At 40.8% G+C, this 20,285-nt stretch overlaps 4 protein-coding genes across 4 annotated transcripts; all 4 read right to left on the reverse strand.

Moving 5' to 3' along the window:
- Positions 1-1,864: 1,864 nt before the first annotated feature.
- foxi3b (forkhead box I3b) lies at positions 1,865-3,997 on the reverse strand. Its single transcript, XM_083915841.1, has 2 exons — positions 3,197-3,997; positions 1,865-3,008 (listed from the first exon to the last, which is right to left on the reverse strand). Exons 1-2 carry the CDS (start codon positions 3,795-3,797, stop codon positions 2,443-2,445), a joined length of 1,167 nt encoding a protein of 388 aa, XP_083771967.1. The 5' UTR covers positions 3,798-3,997; the 3' UTR covers positions 1,865-2,442.
- Positions 3,998-8,612: 4,615 nt separating this feature from the next.
- Positions 8,613-12,183, reverse strand: lcp2b (lymphocyte cytosolic protein 2b; the record flags this gene model as incomplete). The annotated part of the gene is given in 7 exon segments (XM_083915439.1): positions 8,613-8,700; positions 8,702-8,736; positions 8,920-9,069; positions 9,242-9,316; positions 10,544-10,720; positions 11,829-11,891; positions 12,109-12,183. Coding segments are annotated over 7 exon segments (663 nt in total).
- A 2,908-nt stretch (positions 12,184-15,091) lies between these two features.
- Positions 15,092-16,848, reverse strand: LOC310948347 (protein Wnt-8-like; the record flags this gene model as incomplete). Its single annotated transcript, XM_083915440.1, has 6 exons — positions 15,092-15,649; positions 15,740-15,882; positions 16,051-16,176; positions 16,446-16,575; positions 16,665-16,698; positions 16,784-16,848. 6 exons carry the CDS (start codon positions 16,846-16,848, stop codon positions 15,092-15,094), a joined length of 1,056 nt encoding a protein of 351 aa, XP_083771566.1.
- A 590-nt stretch (positions 16,849-17,438) lies between these two features.
- Positions 17,439-19,203, reverse strand: LOC310948348 (protein Wnt-8a-like; the record flags this gene model as incomplete). The annotated part of the gene is made up of 6 exons (XM_083915441.1): positions 17,439-18,005; positions 18,171-18,313; positions 18,406-18,531; positions 18,740-18,878; positions 19,011-19,044; positions 19,133-19,203. 6 exons carry the CDS (start codon positions 19,201-19,203, stop codon positions 17,439-17,441), a joined length of 1,080 nt encoding a protein of 359 aa, XP_083771567.1.
- Positions 19,204-20,285: the final 1,082 nt, after the last annotated feature.

The raw sequence follows: 20,285 nt of genomic DNA on the forward strand, positions 1-20,285 counted from the left end.
GACTTTATGATCCATCCAAATGCAGCCTCATCACTTGTCTTCAGTTATGCAAATTTTGACAGGATGACCGTCTCACTTTTATCCATACAATACACTTTGCCGATTGTGCCAGGATGTTAAATTCCACTTGATCTGGGTTTAATGTGTGTTCTCTTCTTTCTTTCTTTCTTTCTTTCTTTCTTTCTTTCTTTCTTTCTTTATGTGTTTAGTGTAAATGACTGTCATGCTGCCTTTGTTTCAGGGTAAATAAAGGCCTAAGGGTGATATCCATCAAAGGATTTATATTTATTTAAAAGCATGTGCAGCATCACAAAGTGCAGAATAAAAAACAGGTAAAATAATTGGGAAATTATATCAGTCACACTTTATCCATCTATTTATTTGTTTATTTATACAGTTTAAAGTTACAGGGACGGTCACATTAATAGACGTTAATTACACAAGACTAGTTTGCTACTGCAGTCCCTGTGCAGGTGTAATGAAAGTAACAAAAGCACATTTCATGAGAACACAAAATTCTCAAAGCAATATACAAAGTATAAAACAAACCACACTTCAGGTTATTTGATATATAAGTTACTGTTTCTGGTCACACACTTGATCGTCTTTTAACCAAGTTAATCAACTTTGGTTATTTAAATTAACCATTGTAGATGATGGCTGTTTCTAACTGGATAGTTTAGTTGTAAATCAAGTAAAGCCCACATTTAAAGGGGAACCATGAACTGATGTGGTCCAAACATGTGTTTGTTTTATGTTATATCACTGTATGAATCACAATTGCAGTATCAGGACATATAACAGACAGCAACATACTACCAATGTCAGTGTCTTGCATTTTTCCAGATCTACTGTTCAGATTCTTGTCACTGCAGTGCATCAGACTTATTGCACACATCTAAATAACTGTTCCACATCTGACTATACACATGTGCATTGCTGATAGTATGGTATCTTTATTTTTATAGCCTAAAACTTCTTCTACTACTTTTTTAACCAGGGACAGGGGCTGCAAATTTGTCTCGCCTATAAACCTGTAAGCATGGCATCTGTTTTATATTTAATATGAAGCAAAATATAATGTATTTGTCCCTACTCAATAAACTTCTAAACTAAAACAAAAAACTAAACTTCTTATATTTATACTACATATTACTGTATCTATGGTCTTCCTTTAAAGTACGTTTTTATGAATGGCGGTCACAGAAGAAAGCAATCATGACTGTCTTTGTACGGCGCAAACCAGTTTGTCTGTGCATATGATAATAAAGCAGACATACACTCTCACAGAGTCTCAACTGCCCATGATGATGAATATGTTTTGATTATATTCATATATTATATTCATTTGTAGTGCTGACTGTTTATTGAGCAGATCATTTATGCTTCAGCATCTTTACAGCGTTTTACAGTTGGTCCCTCTGAGGCTTGAATCCAGTCAGCAGTATCTATGTTAAGATGGTGTGACGGAGAAGGATTTCTGTGTTTAGTGTAGCAAAGAGGGACAGCATGGGAATGTGGATTTCCACCGTTTAGGAGGATCAGTTAACTATCCATCACACAAAGATCAGGTTACACCGTCATGCAGGTTCTACTCTACTGGTCATTGCTTTTCTGACAGGACTGTTTTCTGTCAGTGAGTGCTTAATGTCTTAATGTCTTTTCTCTTGGGAGGGAGGGGATTTGAGAGTAATCATTTAGCCAATTGCTCCTGAGTAATAATTATCCATCATCCATCATAACAATAAAATGAGAAATCCAACGGTAGAACTCTAAAACCTTTTTATTCATATCAAAAACAAAAAAATATATAGCATTTACCATACATAATAGTTTAACCAACAAACCAACAATATAAATGAATAACATTACACAACACAGTGACATATTTACAAAGTACAATTACCACTATCACACTCCAAGGCTGTAAGTTAATCAGACTGCTTCAGTTATACAAAAAAAAAAAGAAAACATGACAAAATGTTTACCTTTTACCTTTTGTTAATTCCTACACACACTATGTAGACAATGGTGTAATTTAACCGCTGCTCTAAATGTGCTGTCTGTGCGTTGTATGGGTGATACCATCAAAGAATCACAGATAGTGGTGTGGAATGACCTGATGTCAGCAGATCAGATCTAGGATCTGCTAATAATGAGTCAGATCTGATAGAGGCTAGCTTTAGTTTGAATTAAAGCTGACTGAGGATCTGATAGTGAGGCTGACTGGGCTTTCAGGGAGTGACACTCGTAGTCCACTGCTGCTGACTCTGCTGTTACTGTGGGAATCAAAGCCTTTTTACTCTACTGTCACACGCTAAAGTGATCTCAACTGTCTCAGTCAGCGCAAACTGTGTGTGTTTGCTTTTGCATTGTCGTTCCCAACCGAAACACTTTCAAATTCTCCAGTCAAGAGTCTTTTCACACAAACTTAATGTCTTATTAAACCTCTGTGCCCTCGCGATGATATATGATTCCAGTCGAGCCCAGTGTAGGGTAGAAATGCCCACTGGACCCACTGTACTGGCTCAGGATGGGGCTAGTGTAGCCTAGAGAGGAGTGGGTTGGTGAAGAAGAGAGCACAGAGGGAGCTGGCACTTGAGGTACCCACTCTGGGCCACCTGAGTTGGGGGAGTAGCTACTAAAGCTTCCCGGTTGTGTGGATCTATGAGGCCCGTCTAAAGAAAGGTGCAGCGGCCTGCTTAACCCATCAGCTCCCACGTCATTAGCTGCTGAGGCTGTCACTCCAGACATCTCGGATAAGAAGCTGCTAAGACACGGCGTGGGCCCGGATGATGAAGGGGAGGGGATCCTGTCCGCTGTAGGAGAGATGTTAAGGGCAGTTGAGTGTTTGGGGCTGCCTCGTTCGCTGTCACCTGACTCTGGAGCCCCTGAGCCACCTTCACCACCGGAGAGGGAATCAGACTTCCTCTTCCTTTTGCGGCGGAAGTTTCCATTGTCAAACATCTTTTCACAGTTTGGGTCAAGTGTCCAGTAGTTGCCCTTGCCTGTGAAAAGAATATAGAGTTGATGAGGTTCAAAATGGCTTTAGGCTATACAACACATCACACCACAGAACATTTTCAAAGCAGTACAATAACACTGTAAATGGAGGTTAATCGATCATATAAGTCTTCCCTTGTAATGGAGGGATATTCAAAACAAAGCCACAACCAAACCAAAAGGAAAAAATTACCTGGATCATCCTCATCTCTTGGTACTTTTTTGAAGCAGTCATTCAGTGACAGGTTGTGTCTGATGGAATTCTGCCAACCTGCTTTACTCTTGTTGTAGAAAGGGAAGTTGTCAGCGACATACTGGTAGATCTGGCTCAATGTCAGTCTCCTATCTGGTGCACCGTGGATAGCCATGGCGATGAGAGCGGAGTAGGAGTAAGGTGGCCTGACCAGCTTCATCAGATCTTCCTGTGAGGGGAGAGAGAACCAGCTCAGCTCCCCTCCCGGACCACCAGCTCCGGCAGGACCCAGGTAAGGCCTCTGCATGCCGTAGTGCTGAGGGACAAAGGGAGGGCCGGGGTTACCAGGCGGGCCGGTAGTAGCTAGGTACGGTGGTGTGTTGATGCTGGACCCGTTGAACCAGAGGTAAGGGTTTGGGGAGGAGGTGGTGTAGTCGCTCAGGTCGTAGGTGGTCGGAGTGGTGCGCTGAGGACTCGGCAGTGAAGGAGGAGGGTAGTAACAGTCACTGTACATGCTGAGTTCAGGGGGCTCCTGGCCAAGGCTGGGGAACTGTGGGCCACACCGGGGAGGAGACTGGCTCTGGGCCTCAAATGAAGACATTGTGGAATTTCTTCTCACCTCTCAGGGTCTCCTCTTAATCCTTTGTCTTTGTTTGTCCTTGCTCTCTATGCCAATGTCTTTTTGTAGCGGTTTTGTCAGCTTCCGAAAGTCCTCTTCTTCTTCAGACCTTTGCAGGTATTTGAAGGTGAGCTGATCCAAATGACAGTCTCTACACTCCCAGTTTGCAGGCTACTCTTCTCCACCCCTTTCCTGTGGGCTTGTCCTTCTTTATGTCAAGATTTCACCTGTCATACCTGCTTTATCTGTTTCCCTGGAAACGCCCCCTGCCTCGTTTCATTGGTTGCTTTCTCAGGTGAGTAGTCTGTTACTGCTTTCTCTCAGTTTTTTTCCTACTGTCAGCTACTTCAGTTCCTCCAGGGTTTTTTTTCACCCTCAATTAAATAATTTTCCACTAGAGCTGTTCCTTGAATATTAATTGAGTTCAGTCATCTGTAATTTTTTCATGATTATGATGCATATTTAAACAGCCCGAAATAAGGCATTGGCCTATTTAGATACATTTGAATCATTCTTGTTTTTCTTTAATGGCAGCTTAGTCATTATGGAGATGAACAACCTTATTATACAGAGGAAAGACAATTTTGTGACAAAATGTAGTCTCATTTAAATATTTAGGATATATGTCATATTTAATATTAGCTTACATTATTATTACATTAGGCTACATTAATATCCACACGTCATAGACAAAGAGTGATAATTATGATGAACAAAACAATAACCATTGCCATGGCCTCTTTAAAGCAGGCTGAGATATAGCCTAGGCTAGAAGTAGGAAGAGTGCATATCTTACTGTAGTAGTAGGAGTAATAATACCCTTACAGTAACAGTAGATTACATAGGCCAATTTTATTTTGAATGAATAGTATTTCATATTTTCAAATTTAGTTAGGGTAAATGTATGGGACATAGCCTATTTTCTTTCATATATGTCCTATATAAACTACAATTTCACAAGTTTTACTGTCACTAGCCCTTATTTATTTATTTTTGTTTCATACTGTTTTAGATATATTAAGTGTTATTTCATTATTTATTGCTGTGTACATAGACTATTATTATATTTGCATTTTGCATCTGTTGTTGATGCTGTTGTTATTTGCACTTTCCGCTTTTGCTGCTGAAATACTGTAAATTCACCCACGGTGGAACTAATAAAGGGTTCTTTTATTTAATTTTAATTGAATTTATTATCTTATCTTATCTACCGGTCACTCATCATCTCAGATAATAATGTTTATTATTACCAAGGCAGGTTATCATAGCTACAATACATTTATGGAATAAGTTTGTTTAAAAATGACCTTGAGGCACGTAGGAAGATACGTCATCGCGTTTTAGATGGAGAATGCGTACTGCGTCGTTGTTCTATTCAGGTTGGCGCTAGAGCTTTCCTATTTCAAACTCACGAACCAACCGAACAACTCTCTATCGTAAGTGTTTTGTCATTTTTAAATTAGATAATACCTCCATAACCGTATGAACTGTGGTTTTAAAACCCCAGCGAGTATTTGTTGTTTCTCTTCAAAAATCTTAAATTTAGAAGAACCCAACGTTAGGTTACCATGCTAACTTGACCTTGCTAAAATCAGACCACAGCTCACTGAGCCATGTAAGCTAACTAACCCTTAACGTCTATTTTTGCTGCCATGACAACTAACGACAGGGAAGTCTCGTTGGCGTTAGCTGAATTCCGTTCGTTTTTGACGGAGAACTAGCTAACGGGCAGCTGATATAAGCCATAACGTTAACGTGATGCCGGTTTGTAATTTAGATGGCTGGTTCATCGTCGTTCCCCGAGCTTCCACAGAGAAACATCGACGATGTGCTGGAGCTGAACAAGGACCTGGAGAATATTATTGAACACATTGAACAAATATCAGGTAACGTTATGTAGAACTGTGTCACCAGTCGGACCGTTTCTGGCTAAATTCTATCAAACTTTCTGTTTAACCTACAAATATAAATGATGGTGTAATGTTAAGTTAATCGAATGGTGTTAAATTAACGTCTAACTCCTTATCTATGTAACCATATATGGTTTTAATGGCCTCATTTATCCTTGTGTTTACAAGAGTGGTCAAAAGGACGCTAACACCGGTGAATTAGCCGTGTGCTGCTCTCGGCCCTAGTCGGACACCCAGATCTTCCCGTCGTAAACACTGGGAGCTGCTGGTCGTCCACATTAACATCAATGCTGTCAAAACATCCAGGAACAAACTTCAGTCCTTCACAATTAAATCACATGCTATACTAGCTCCAAAATACACCGTAAAGTCTTCTTCATTTCCATTTTTAATGTAAATCACCACCTGAGACACTCAGCGTCACCCGAACGTTCTGACTGCTTTCTCTCATCAACGTCACTTTCATTTACTAATTTGACCTGTAAATGCCCATGTCCAAATATGAAACTTCACTTGTAGATTCTTAGAAGTGTGTAAATTAATTATACTTGCACTTCGGTAGCGATCACCCACTACAGGCAACACAAAGACCGGAAACTGCGGCAGACCAGATCCGTCCGGATAGGGCTAACACCAGCCAACGGCGTCCGACTGTGATACATTCCCTATAACTTGCGTTAAGTTTGTCTCATTGGATTGTAAAACTGCGTTTACGGCTTCATTTCAGTTCGCAGTTATTTGGGATTTTGTGATAATGTATAATATCGTTAACGATATATTCGTTGTCTGTTCACCTGTAGAGCAGCTGACTTGGATGGGTTATGACATGGTGGCCCTCCGGACCAGTCCTGAGCTGGGGGCCTCTATGAAGAAACTGGAAGAAGCCTATCATCGTTGCAAAGCTATTGTCTGTGGAGACTAAAAACAGGAGCCAGAGATGGCCACGTGTCCTGAGAGTCTACTGGCACAACATATACTCAGATGTGATGTCAGAATTTTCAGTGCATAGAGTAAGGTCACTGTGCTGAGATTAAGTGGAAAGGATTGATGAAGCTTGTAAATGCTAAACTCTGTTTATTTTGTTTGCTATGGAGAAGCAGGTGTTTGGTTCTTGTGTTTCTGCTCTCTGACTGTTTGCTGCAAAACAGGATGTTTCATTCACTAATGCAAATACTGCTACTTGATGTTAGCATGGCCCGTGTGTTCTGATCTGTTAAGCATGTTTAATTCAATAATAAAAAAAGAAAATGAGAATGTGTTCTGTTTTTTTTTGTATGGCACCTAATGTTGTATTGTATTAATGTTATTAATAATTAATTAATTAATTATATTTGTAGTTTATATAGCCTGTTTTGTTCCTATGTAATTATTTCTCAGATGGAAAACACAGAGAAGAGAACAGAAGAAGTTCCCTCAACCACCTACATTGATCTGGAAAACATTCTGAAAAGGCTGGACTCTTTATCTAACTGCATGGATCAACTGGCATGTATGTGTGATCGTTATCCCCATCCACTCCCTTTATACCTCCACAATGTCAGTAAGCATCAATTTTGCCAGAAAGATGGCCTTGATGATCAATTTGCAAATATGCAAAGCGCATGATGTAACTGTTATCCTAGATCTGAAATGTGATAACCAAAATTGGTTTATTTTAAACCAACTGCTTCTCAACTTAGCCTTGCTTGTAGATGTCAGTGGTGCAGAGTTGCAAGATGCTACATGATGTCTGTCAGATCACACACTGTAGATGGGCAGATAGGAGTAACTGAAGGATTTCACACACACGGTTGTCCATCATCATGCCATTTGATGTGAGGCATGATGTTGCAACTTCTTTTTTTGCCAGGGGGGACAGTTGTGGGCAAAGAGGCAGTCAAAGTAGTCTGCTTACTGTGTTGTCTTATTTGATTATAACTATCTTCTGACTTCAATGAGCCTGGAAGAAAATGAAACATCAGACATTTGTTGTTTTGGTGTCCCCTTTTTAATCATTTATTGTTTGGCTTGTTGTATAAACAGAACATTTTTTTATATCAAGCTGTTATTTTAGAGAGCTGTTGCCAGTTTTTAACTTACTAAAAGCAAACCTCAAAAATTATTTGAATATGAAATACTTAGTTTGTGTTCAGAAAATAGTTTTGATTGTTTCAGCTCTTTCTGTTCATCAACACTACACTCTTTGTGATTTTTACTTACTTTGTTTTTCAGATAACATATTTAAAACATTGTTAGAATTCATGTGTAGAACAGATATATCCACAAATTGGTGTCAGAAATAAAGCGAATACCAGTACTGCTTAATAATAGCGAGGAAATGGAGAGGAAAGTATACAAGTCTATCATTCAGGTAATTTCCTGTTAAATCCTTTCATCCTTGGTGAGGACTCATAGTATATTTTGAAATGTGACCTTTGAACATCTTAGAACTATGCTGACCTGAGGTGCATGTATTTGTTTTCTGTCTGCAGTGCGAACCCAGCTGAGGCAATGTGATCTGATCGTTTGTGTTGGCCACCCTGAGAAGTATCTGGCATTTCTGAAAATCCAAGAGGAACTGAAGCAGCAGCACCCAGCGTGACCTGAAACTGAGGAATGAAGAACAGAGGTAATGCTGTGTGTCTGGAAAACATACAGTAGTTTAATAAAACGTGCAAACCATCAGCGATTTAAAAAATATATTCATTTTCTCTCATGTTTGCTAAAAATACAAGTGAAGTTATCAGATAAGAAAATTACATAACAATGACATTATGTGTTTGTCAAAATTGTAACATTTGTCTGGTTGTTCCTAAAAGGCTTCTGAGTAAAACACGTATGTCTGCGCATAAAATTAGCATACAGAGACCGATGGGAAAACCCACATTAAGCTTGGAGTTGGTAGTGGTCAGAGGGCCGCAGGGTGAAGCAGAAAGCACTGGCTCTTCGTTTCAGCTCTTTGGTCTGTGGCATGTATGAGCCGCAATGGGGTGTGTGTGATGGGTAATCATCTCCTTCACTCCAGGGAAACTCTGCAGCACACAAAAAAAGAGGACAGAGACCTAATGATGCAGGGCAGCACAAGTCAGCAGCATCAAACACTCCCCGGGGCGTGCCGCAACATGTGAACTTTTCAGTTTACTCAAAGTCAACACAGACTATCTTTTCCTCTAATTTTAATATTGTATTTGATGGCGTCATAATTTTCAGTTTACCTTGTTGTTTTTGAAGCCAGTGCCAAGGGAGTAGGAGTTGCCCTGGTTACGGATCATAATGTTGTAAACCTTGCCTTGTTTCAGCAGCATCAGGGTGTAAGGGTGCTCAACTGCACCATGTGAGCTGTCCCTCACCACAAATGCCCCATCCTAAAGACACAAATGTGGATGAATCCACACACAGACACATACATTCAAGCACTTTTAACATGATATTGCAAATAACATCTTGTGACATTTGAGCTGCATGCTTGTGTATATGTGTGTCTGCTCCAGAAAGAGGAGGACGAGAGATGTGAGACTGTGAGAGGTAGCACCTGACCTTGTTCACCTCTTTGAGAAGAACTTCAGCTTGATGTCTGGTCACCTTTCCTCCATACCAGCTGGGATCCAAACCCTGAATGTATCAAAAAAAGAAAGTCATAGTAAGAACTATATTATTTGTTGATTGATGGCAGTCTATGAATATACTATAGGTTGTGTGTTAGTAATTTCTTAACAGCAGATACCGTACAGTATGTTTGCAAGACAAGTTTCCCTCAGGACAATAAAGTCTGTCTTAAAAACACTTAAAAACTCTTTTCATTTCTCTTTTGCAGTGATATAAGTGTGTTTTACATTATTGTTGTAAAATAACTAACAGATTTCCCCTCTTACCCAACCTAGTGAACAAAATGCAAAAGGCCAGAAGGGTCCCACCATATTCTTTTTACAACATCGCCATCTGCTGTTTCACTTCCCAAAAGTACTCAAAGTGTGTAATTCCACAGAGATGCTCACCCTCAATATTTTGTGTTCTCGAGCTAGCACATTTTATATGGAAACCACCCACTATTTATTTTCACCTTTCTCGCTCCTGGTATTGAATTGTCGACCTTAGCAGGCTGTGTTGGCACTGGAGGAACTGGAATGAGTTTATCTTCTCTGGGAGGGGAGAGATGTAAAAGATGTATAAGACATAAATAATTCCATTACCCAAAGTTAGGCTTGCAAGACTAATAAATCATTCAGGTTGGCCTACCGGTTGGATACATCTGTAGGTTTGGGGATTCTTGGTTTAGGGGTCTTGCTTGTGGATGTGCCAGGAGCCTTGCCAGCGCTGCCCTCTTGTGGACGTGATGGATAGTGTAAAACAGAAATGTATAATATTGTGAGGAGATCGCAACATTTAGCTGTTCAATTGTTACAACTACTCTAAACCCATACATACATAATAAGCAGCACATACTTGATTTTGCAAGGTCTGTCTGTGATGAGCCAGATTGTCCAGCCTTCTTGCTCCTATTGATATGCAGACTGGGCTGGCTGGCTGGTGTTCGGAAAGAGAAAACATGTTTTACATGTACATAGGGCTTAGATCATCAATGAGTCAGGTGGTTGGGGCGTCTTTAAATGTTACCTGGTGCTTTGAAAGGTCTCTGAAGGTCATGGTTCATTTTTGTTTGAGCTATTGAGGTCCTTTTAGCAGGTATCGGAGCATGATCAGGATCTACTCACATTCACACACAGATTTCTTAGGTTAGACTTGCAGGAAATGTGATCTCGAGTTCTGAAGGCAGCAGAAACACTGATATATTTTCGCATTTGATTGTGTACGGCACTGACTGTCCTGATGTTTAGTCACTCTGGGATGTTGAGGTGGCTTCATTATGCCAGCAGAGGAAGACATCTCGCAGCTCTCTTCGTAGGTCTCGTCACTGTCTTGTTGCTCAGCTGTTTGTGGCTCAGTCAGAGCACAGATGTAGCCGTCTTCCTCTTCCTCCTGATCTGGATCTTCATAGTCATGATCACTTTCAGTGTCCTGACCAAAGCCCAGACATGTGACACAAGTAGTGATCATGAATCCGACGCAGATCACAGAATACAGTTTTGTGAACCGTTTCTTCTGTTATATACTGCATACATACTAAGGAACAATGGGCCTCAAGCAGGAAGCGTTTCCTCTTATCTTTATTTGTATAGATTTGTCAATTTCACTACTGCTGAAGTTGTTCTTGTTCTTGCAGCCTTTTTTTGGTGGCATCTCTCTAATTCTTGGACGTGTGCCAGAGTGTTCGCACATGCCACATCTGCCTTTTTTTAATATAGTGTTTAGGCGACACATATGCTAATAAACTGTTATGATCAAGTGGTATTAATTATTCAGCAAACCATGGGTTAGAGCAGATCTGGATGGTTAAGAGCATTTGGTGCAGCTCACTTAAGTTGACTTCTCTTATTTCTTCTCTTAATAGAAAACTAAGAGAAATATAACAGAGATTTAAGAGAACGTTATTGCATGAGGCCCATTGTCACTTAGTTTTATTAATTTGCTTTTACCCTGAACTTTGTATGAAACCTAAACAATAGCTTTTTACTTACCAGCTCATCAGAGCCCCAAACTTCTTCCTGTACAAATCCTGTAGAAAAAAAAACATGAAAAGAATAGTATTAGGCTTAAGAAAGTATGGCTTTATGATATCAGAGGCACGGGTGAACCCAGGTTTTCTTTACCTTGTTTTGGGTACTTCTGTGTCTTTGATCTGCACAGTAAGTAAATAAATAAAATGATGCATTGTTGTTCAGTTACACATTGGGTAGAAGCTGTAAAATAACATCTGTTGTCTTACTTAGGACCAAAGGCCGTCTTCTGTTCCCCCTTGTTGATTTCACTTTGGATCTTAACAATTACTCTGAAGATATAATGCCATTTTTATTAATGCATATTTCTGTTTGGAAAAGTCTTTGGTGTCAATGAAATATGTATATTTTCCATAATACTCACGGGACATAAAGCAGGGGGAACACTTGAAGGTCACCCACAGTCAATTGCTGCATAATGAAGATTTGAATATTGATAAAAATGAATTTCAGAGTATTTCAGAATAGTGTATAAGTGTAAAGGTCTCCAGAGATATTGAGATACTTACTAGGAACTGTTCTCCAGTCATGCTGCCCTTTATCACTAATTTGTCACAACCGGATAATTTAAGCTGAGAAGACATCACACACTGTTAGAGCAGATACATTAACGCTAACTGTGTGTGGAGTTACATGATTATCTGGATTTTTTTTTAAATCTTTAGTGTTATAAAATAAGCCACAAATTGTGGTCAAGAAAAATAGACAACACAACACAATTTTGAAATTTCAAAAAATGTATCCTAACAGTGTAGACATTTAACTCCTGCTGCTTTTTTTTATACTTACCCTCCTCATGTAGTCAGCTAGACTTTGGGGATCCCATCCCATCACCTCCGCTTGAGAAGGAACATTTAAACTCATGCTTGTCTGTTGTAAGTATCACATCCACTGAAAAAAGAGAGAAATTAAATAGCTTAATGACAGCAAGAGCTTTTCGTTTTGCAGCGGGCTCACAAAACTATTGCTCTTGAGGTCTTACATACTCAACCTACCTTTATAGAATGAAGGTTGAGAATGACCTTTTTAAACAAGCATACTTGTGGTTTGTCGTCTTGTCGATCACGTAAAAGACTGAAGTAGAATATTTCTGTGGTTGTAAAGCACTTGTGACATGCAATTTTAGCCCATGCACGCACAGCAGAATAGATCTATTTCTAAACATAGAGCCTGCTGATTTCCTTTCACAAACCTACATGTACCGGTACAACCACAGGCTTGTAGCTGCATATGATAGTTTTTGTGTCAAACTGAAGAGGCAGATTTCTCAATTTTAAATATGGTTGGATGTTGATTGGATTTAATGTGGATTTAATGTTGGCATACAATTCTAAATACTTTCATTTATATGCACAGGTCAATGATGCTACTTGGATATTTGTTGTCAGTCAAGTTGTGATCTCATGCATGATTTTTATTCTAATTCATAACATGACATTGTTGAAAGTTGTCAGATCTTGTATCCCAGACTCTTGGTATCTCACACCCAGGTGAGAGAGGAGGGCAGCAGAGAAAAGGGATGATCAATCACACTCAGATCCCCCGAGACCCCCAGGCATGTCTGGGTGAATACATGTGTCCTCCTGGGGGGTCCCAGTGGGAGACCCCCCCCACCCCCCCTGTTTTCCTCCTCTGTCCTGATTGGGAAACATACCCTCATGAAAGACATGATACTGCCTCTGTGGAGGAGGCTTGAAATGATTACAAAGAAGGGGATGCACCAATTTAAGCAAAGTATTAAATCAAGATAAGATGATCTGAAAATGTGGTTGTTTTTATTAAGCCTGTTTGAAAAATGCTGACTTCTCAAAACTGTTGCAGGATAAATAAACAACTGACCTTCTCCCTAGAAATTGCACTTTCTAGGGAAAAGAGGTTTAATCAGCAGACATGATTGGAAGAACAGTTGTAAAGCACAATTAACCAAAAGCATCATATGGGACCAATATGGAACCAATGATGTACTCAGCGGAGTGCAGAGATAAGGGGCGGATCGGTGAGGGCTTCCAGTAGGGTGAAACCTTCATTAATGCACAGCAGGACAGCATGGGAAATACAGGACATCCCCAGAAGCAAACGGACAAATGGAAAAGGATGGGAGGGAGTGTTGTGGTCTGTGAGAGTGTTACTTGTTCTTTCAGCCAGGAGTTGTTTTTTTTTACTCCACTTAGTGGCAGTTTGTCAGCTTTTCTGCCATTGTACAACATTCCCTGTCCCAGAAACCCATTTCATTGTACATTTACCCATGTGATATTCATTTATGCAGTAGTGGAGGAACTACTCGGATAAGTAAAAAGTAGAAATAGTAAAAATAAGTAAAAGGAGGAATACCAGACTAGAATTACTCTTTTATAAGTAAACGTCCTGCATCCAAAATTGTACTTAAGTAAAGTAAAAAAGTATTAGCACTAAAATATGATTAAATATTTATATTGTTGTATCATAATGATTGGTGCAATAATGCACTTTAATACTTCAGGAGGTGAAGGTGGAGCTAATTTTAACTATATGGGCTAATGCTGGGTAATGTGAATCCCCTCATACTTTTTAATTAAGATGAATATTTAAAGTAACCCCTAACTTAAGCTGTCAGACAAATGTTGAGTAAAAAGTACAATATTTCCCTCTCAAATGTAGTGGAGTAGAAGAATAAGAGAAAATGGAAATGCATTCACCTCCAAATTATACTTGAGTTGTGTGTTGTTTCACAGAGTGTTTGAGTGTTTCTAATTGCCATGAGCCAATATGTCACATTTTAAATAACAAGTAGTGTGGAATATAAATTATGATAATCCATGCTGTAATGTCTCACTTGTGTTATTTACTGCTTCTAGTAACTGGTCTGGTCTCTTGTCCCACCCCCTCTCCCCCAGGCATGGACCCCCTCATGAAGGTAATATCCATGCCATCACTCGTTTAGCTGATACAGTGGCAGGTTTATGACACGTCCAACTGAGAGGAAGATTTTTGGAGATACAGGGGGTAGAGGAGAGGAGGAGGCAAATGAATGGCTCCTAAGACAGATAGGCCAGTGGGCGGAGACGAGGCTTCTCTTAGACCTAATTACTTGTAAATCATAAGATTAGAAATTGACTTGCTTTCAGTGTGGAATCTGAGTTATTTATAGCCTAACTGTCGCTACACTGTAATTGTAGTGTAATATGTGGATCCCAGTGTGACCCACTTTGCTGAGAAACAGTGACGTTTGGTAACAAATGTATGTTAAAGCCCGTTCCACCTCATAACGCTTTGATGTACAGTGGTACATTTGCATTCCCTGTGGGATGTGACGAGGCTAGGTAGTGGTGTCCCGGATTATCAGGCCAAATAAACTTCTAGTGGTGGAAATGCTTCGCTAATTTGTCTTTCAAAGCATTGCTGCTCTTTGAATGAAATCAATACACGTTGACATCAAAGTGTTAGTGGATCAACGCTGGATCAACACCTGAGTTAGGTGCGAACTGCACCATGTTATCCATGTAATCCTCTGTTAATTGTATTCGGCCCATTCTTATTCTAAACCTGTGAGCCCTCTCATAAATCCAATGACCCTAGGATGTATTAGGTCCAATAATCAAATGTGTTCTAGTAACAGACTGAAATGAAACGTGACATTCAGAAACCTTCGCTTCTATTTTATTTTAATTAAACAAAACACAATAAAAAACACAATATATAAATAGACACTCGAGTATTTATACAAGACATGAAAAGTGCAAACATATGGGCCGTTATTTAGCAGACTTCACTGTGATGTAGACGGGGTAACCGATCACTTGGGTCCACGGAATCTCCGTCTGATGCCGTGCCCGTCAGCACCTTCCCTCCTGGCGCACACGTGTTTGACTATAACCTGAGAGCAGTCGTCACAGTTCACCGTGCAGCACCAGTGGAATTTGCAGTTGCAGCTGCTCACTACCTCCGTGCGCCTCTCTTCCACCCTCAGGCCACATTCATGACACAACCTGCGGCAGCTGCGCCTCTCCCACTGGGTTAAACCTTCTCCGTGCTGCACGCACTCCCGGCCCTCGGTGCCGTACAGCCCCAGGCTGATGTTCTTCCTGCAGTAGTCCGGGGAGTCCTCCAGGTAGATGAGCTCTGTCTGCGCGACGCCACCAAACGCGTCCACGATGGCACCTCGGTTGTCTGCGCTGTTGCCAGCCCGCATACGCTTTTTGTCGATGTCCAGTTTTTGGGCTTGACTGTGCTTGATCTTCAAGTAGTTGCCTATTTCTCTGAAATCTGACAGTTGTGTCCAGCAGGTTTTGACACTGCAGCTCTCGGACATGCCATGACATCTACAGATGCGTTTCATTGTTGCCTTCACAGCCTGTTTGGAAACAGGGAATCTTGATTACCGACAACCACTCAACCATGTTTAATGTCAGATACATACTCCTGGTGTGTGAACACAACTTACCAGCCGCCCAGCCGCGTTGTTGTGCAGGTTGACAGCAGCCCTGGAGTCCTGACCTGTCTCCTGCGCATCCACGTACTGTTTGGAAATGCTCTCTCCGAAATCCACGTTGTCACTACAGCCACCCCACAACCAGCCACGGCCGCCTGCACACAAAATATCACTTAAATCAGGTCACCGAAGCTAACCTTTCAAAAAAGGACACACGAGAGTTACATCATAGGTTTTATGTACATAACATACCATACCATGTTATTTAGGCCCATAAAAAATGTAAATAATTCTGATTAATATGTTTTTGCTTGGAGCCTCACCAATTTTTCCATTCTTGGAGACATCACAGCCGCAGTTATCGAGGTCTCCCAGACTACAGTTCCTGGTCAGAGTGTACATGACCCCAGCTGCACTGATGGCGTGGACAAAAGAAGTCTCTCTGGTGGCTGTTTAGGAGAGAAAATAGGCATTAATGTTAGAGTGATCAGTGAGAATAAAAAAACACTGCAACTGTGCCTTTTTTAGGCTCACATTTATATTGATTAGTGTCCCTATTATTTGAATACTGTGACCTATGTATTTCCATTTCGGTGCATGATGTCCTGTGCTATTTTATACATTATTTGCACATTTGTTGCATATATGTCAGTGGTTTTCTTCAGCATTTTAACGCATATAACGCAATGAAGGAATTGTATTAATAGTCTCAACGTACCACGTTTGAGTCCTTTGAGCTGAGTTGTGCTGTCGGGACAGTTCCATCTATCCCAAGCAAACTGGTGTTTACACTCCTCAATCCCACTCTGCGCACCTCCCAGCACGCTTCGTGCATAGGTGAGGTAGGCCTGCAGGAGAGGCAATGTCATTTCGTGGCCTGATTCACATTTTTGAATGAAATTATCCATTACTTGTCAAGGCAAACTGTTTTGTTTACCTTGGGTCCCGTCATTAGAAAGTTACTTGCTACCCTGAAAAGAGATAGGAGAATAAATAATGACATCAATTTATCTTAAGTCTACATTTCGAAAACATACAGGCAAACAGATCTCTTACCAAGCATGTCCCGGACACATTTTATATAAAAGAGGCAGGAGGAGCCAAAATAATGAATGCACCATTTTCACCTACACCGTTATCCCTCGAAGAACAGATGTAATTATTTTGTCCCTGTGTGCTGCAACTTTCTCTTTTTATTTGAATGAGGAACAAATGGAACTCTTGTTCTTTGTCCTCGAAGTCAGAGAAAGCTGATTGGTTGACGAGTTCAGGAAACGCCTATATGCGCACTTCAAAGGATGGCATTAGATAGTTTATTCTCTTCCCCAAGGCTGTATGACACCAGGGCACCAATATACAAAATGCTGCCATCGACAAATCACTTTGAGTCATGCATATTGTAGAAAAATATTTATTAGGTAACAAAAATACATATAAGATATTAGACAATTTTCAGACTTCACAGAAGACAGACCCAACTGAAAAAAATCCAGACCCCCCCATGCACCAACATAGACGGTTGAGCATCCCTGGAACAGGGATAGATGCAGAATCAAATCAATAAGATCAAGTGCATTGAAACCACAGAAACAGATAATGTTATAGTTGAAAATGAAAATAACATTCTCGTATAACAAAATAATGCTTGTTGATGTCCATATTGCTAAAATAAATGAAAAGTGATGAGGATAGTCTATGCAACAAATGGCATTCAGTGGCGGCGCGCACGGTGCCTGCGCTTCGTTTTATTGTGAGGTCTCCTTCCACCTTCTTTACGTGCACAATAATATTTAGTAACGATTTTCGTGCATTTGTCACACTTCACTGTGCAGCACCAGTGAAATTTGCAGTTGCAGCTGCTGACAACCTCGATGCGCTTCTCCACCACTCTGAGGCCGCATTCATAGCACAGCCTGCGGCAGCTCCTTCTCTCCCACTGGGACATGTTCTTGTTCCCCTTCAGACACTCCCGCCCCTCGGTGCCCTGAAATCCCACGCTCTGGTTCTTGACGCAGTAATCCGGGGAATCCTCCAGGTAAATTAGTTCTGTACGAGCTATGCCCCGAAAAGCGTGCTTTATGGCTCCTCGGTTGTCGGCGCTGTTCCCAGCCCTCGCCGGCTTCTTGTCCATCTCCAGTTTCTTTGCATGTTCGTGCTTCATCTTCAGGTAGTTACCCACCTCTCTGAAGTCGGCCAGCTGCATCCAGCAGGTTTGGATGCTGCAGCTCCCAGACACTCCGTGACACTTACAGGCTTTCCTCATGGTAGCTTTGATTGCCTGGCGAGAGAGTGAGAGTGTTAGTTGGAAATGTAACGATCAAACCATGCGTGAATGCCACTGACAAGGCATCCCATTTCCGCCCTTGACTTAGGATATTAATAAAAGTTGAATGAATTTGAGAACAAAGTCAATAAAGAAATGACTAAAATAGTAAACTCTTACCAGTCTGCCTGCCTCGTTGTTATGCAGGTTGACTGCTGCACGCGAATCATGCCCTCCTTCCAGTGCGTCCACAAACTGTTTGGAGATCTTCTCTCCAAACGCCACATTGTCACTGCAGCCGCCCCAAATCCACCCTCTTCCACCTGGACATTCAGAAATGCACATTTTAATTTAATTATATGAATAAAAGGTAGATATTTTGTGTAAAGAGGCATATAATAGACATGTAGCGTACCTGTCTGTCCAATTCTGGAGTCATCACAGCCGCAGTTGTCAAAGTCTCCCATACTGCAGTTCTTGGTGAGCGTGTACATCACTCCGGCCGCGCTTATTCCGTGGACAAAAGCAGTTTCCCTTGTGGCTGCAATAAGTGACAAAGAAAACAAATCGCAAAGTTCAAGTTTGCAATTCAATTTGGTATGCGTATATACAGTGTGCGCGCAATACTGTGCGTAAATCGTGCGTAAAGACAGTACTGGGGAAAGTTGACAGTTGCTGGAAATAAAATTACCCCACCCCACTGGTGCAAGTCATGCATATGATAAACAATATATGGATACACGTCTTACCACTTCGAATGCCGTTGTGTGTAGATAACTGGAGCGTGTTTTCTGGGCAGTTCCACCTCTCCAACGCGAACTGGTGTTTACACTCATGTATTCCACTCTGTGCACCCACTTGCACGCTACCGGCGTAGGTCAGAAACGCCTTGGGAGAGAAAAAAAAACGTATTAGTAGACATTATTGCACGTAACCAGTAAGAAAAACAGTTATGCGAATGTACAGGGAAAAATACGCACAATGCGTGACCACGTATAGGTAGATCGAAAAGGTATTTACCTTTGGTCCAGTCATGAGGAAATTATTCACCGTCCTATAGAAAGAAAACAAGACAACCACGTCAGTCCCAGCACACATTACACTGCAATATTTTTCACTGAATTAAAAAAAATACGACATACCAAGCTAATGCAAACTGAACATGACAGCACATGGACAAAACCATGGCTGGAAGGATATCCAAAGGTCCCATAACGGCTGTATTCCAAATGGAGGCCTGTTTGTTTGTATCCCAGATGTGAGTTCCAAGAGAGAGCTGAGGCAACTGAAGTTGTAGCCGGACTCTACGCTGATGATATTTATATGGTCTTGCCCCTTTGATTGACAGATTTGTCCTGCAGGTAACGTTTCACTGTGAAAATGCGTCGAAGACGACATTGATTGCCGCGTCCAATAGACAAATAGGAGCCGTGGGTGCATAAGTGCACTTCAAAGAAATGACGCAGACCGTTGAACAGCCCCTCATTCATTCACCTGTCGTTCCCAGGCTCTAATCCTTATACACATTTCCACACGAATTGAAGTATATCCAGTGAATATCCTCCAATATGAGCTTTATAAATCCCTATATTAATCACATAACCATTTTATTTTCGGTTTATTATGACATAAGGCAAGTTGAGAAAAATTGGAGACTATAGGGAAACGTCGTTATGCCCATTAAAAGGACTATTATAAAGATGTATTATTAGAGGGTTAGAGGGGTTGTCTGCTGCACTGAGGCCATAACAACGCTTTTTTATTTTTACCAAAATACATTATAAACGGTTCTTATATTAATCAATTAATGTCATGTTATAGAGTGCCGAATGCCATCGTGAGGCTTCGTAGTCATAGGAAATGGCACCAGTGTCCCCAGGGGGAAAAGACGGTGAAAAAGCCATAAAGTCTCTCAGGAGCTGATGGTATAGTCATGTAAATGCTGCCTCACACATCGGCGACATTGGCATCGTCGTGGTAATAGGATAATAGATGTTTCCCTGGGAAACAACTTGGTGTGAAAACAGTCTGGAATTTACAAGAGTATAAACACATAAGAGCTTTAATGTTTTAGATTTCACATTCAGTTTGTTCTGTTTCGATGTGTAGATTTAAACCTGAAAAATGGATTCATTTCGTATTAATAATTCACTACAGAAATCCGGGGTTATCCAGCATTTAGTCCCATCTCATTGCATTCTGCTGATTATTGTCCTTGATTTTAGCCAACATAATCACTGCGAACATCAACAGCCATCATGTCAGTTTCTGTCATTTCATACTCATACTGTGATT

Source organism: Echiichthys vipera (assembly GCF_963691815.1).
Source record: "Echiichthys vipera genome assembly, chromosome: 6".
NCBI classification, from domain to species: Eukaryota; Metazoa; Chordata; class Actinopteri; order Perciformes; family Trachinidae; genus Echiichthys; species Echiichthys vipera.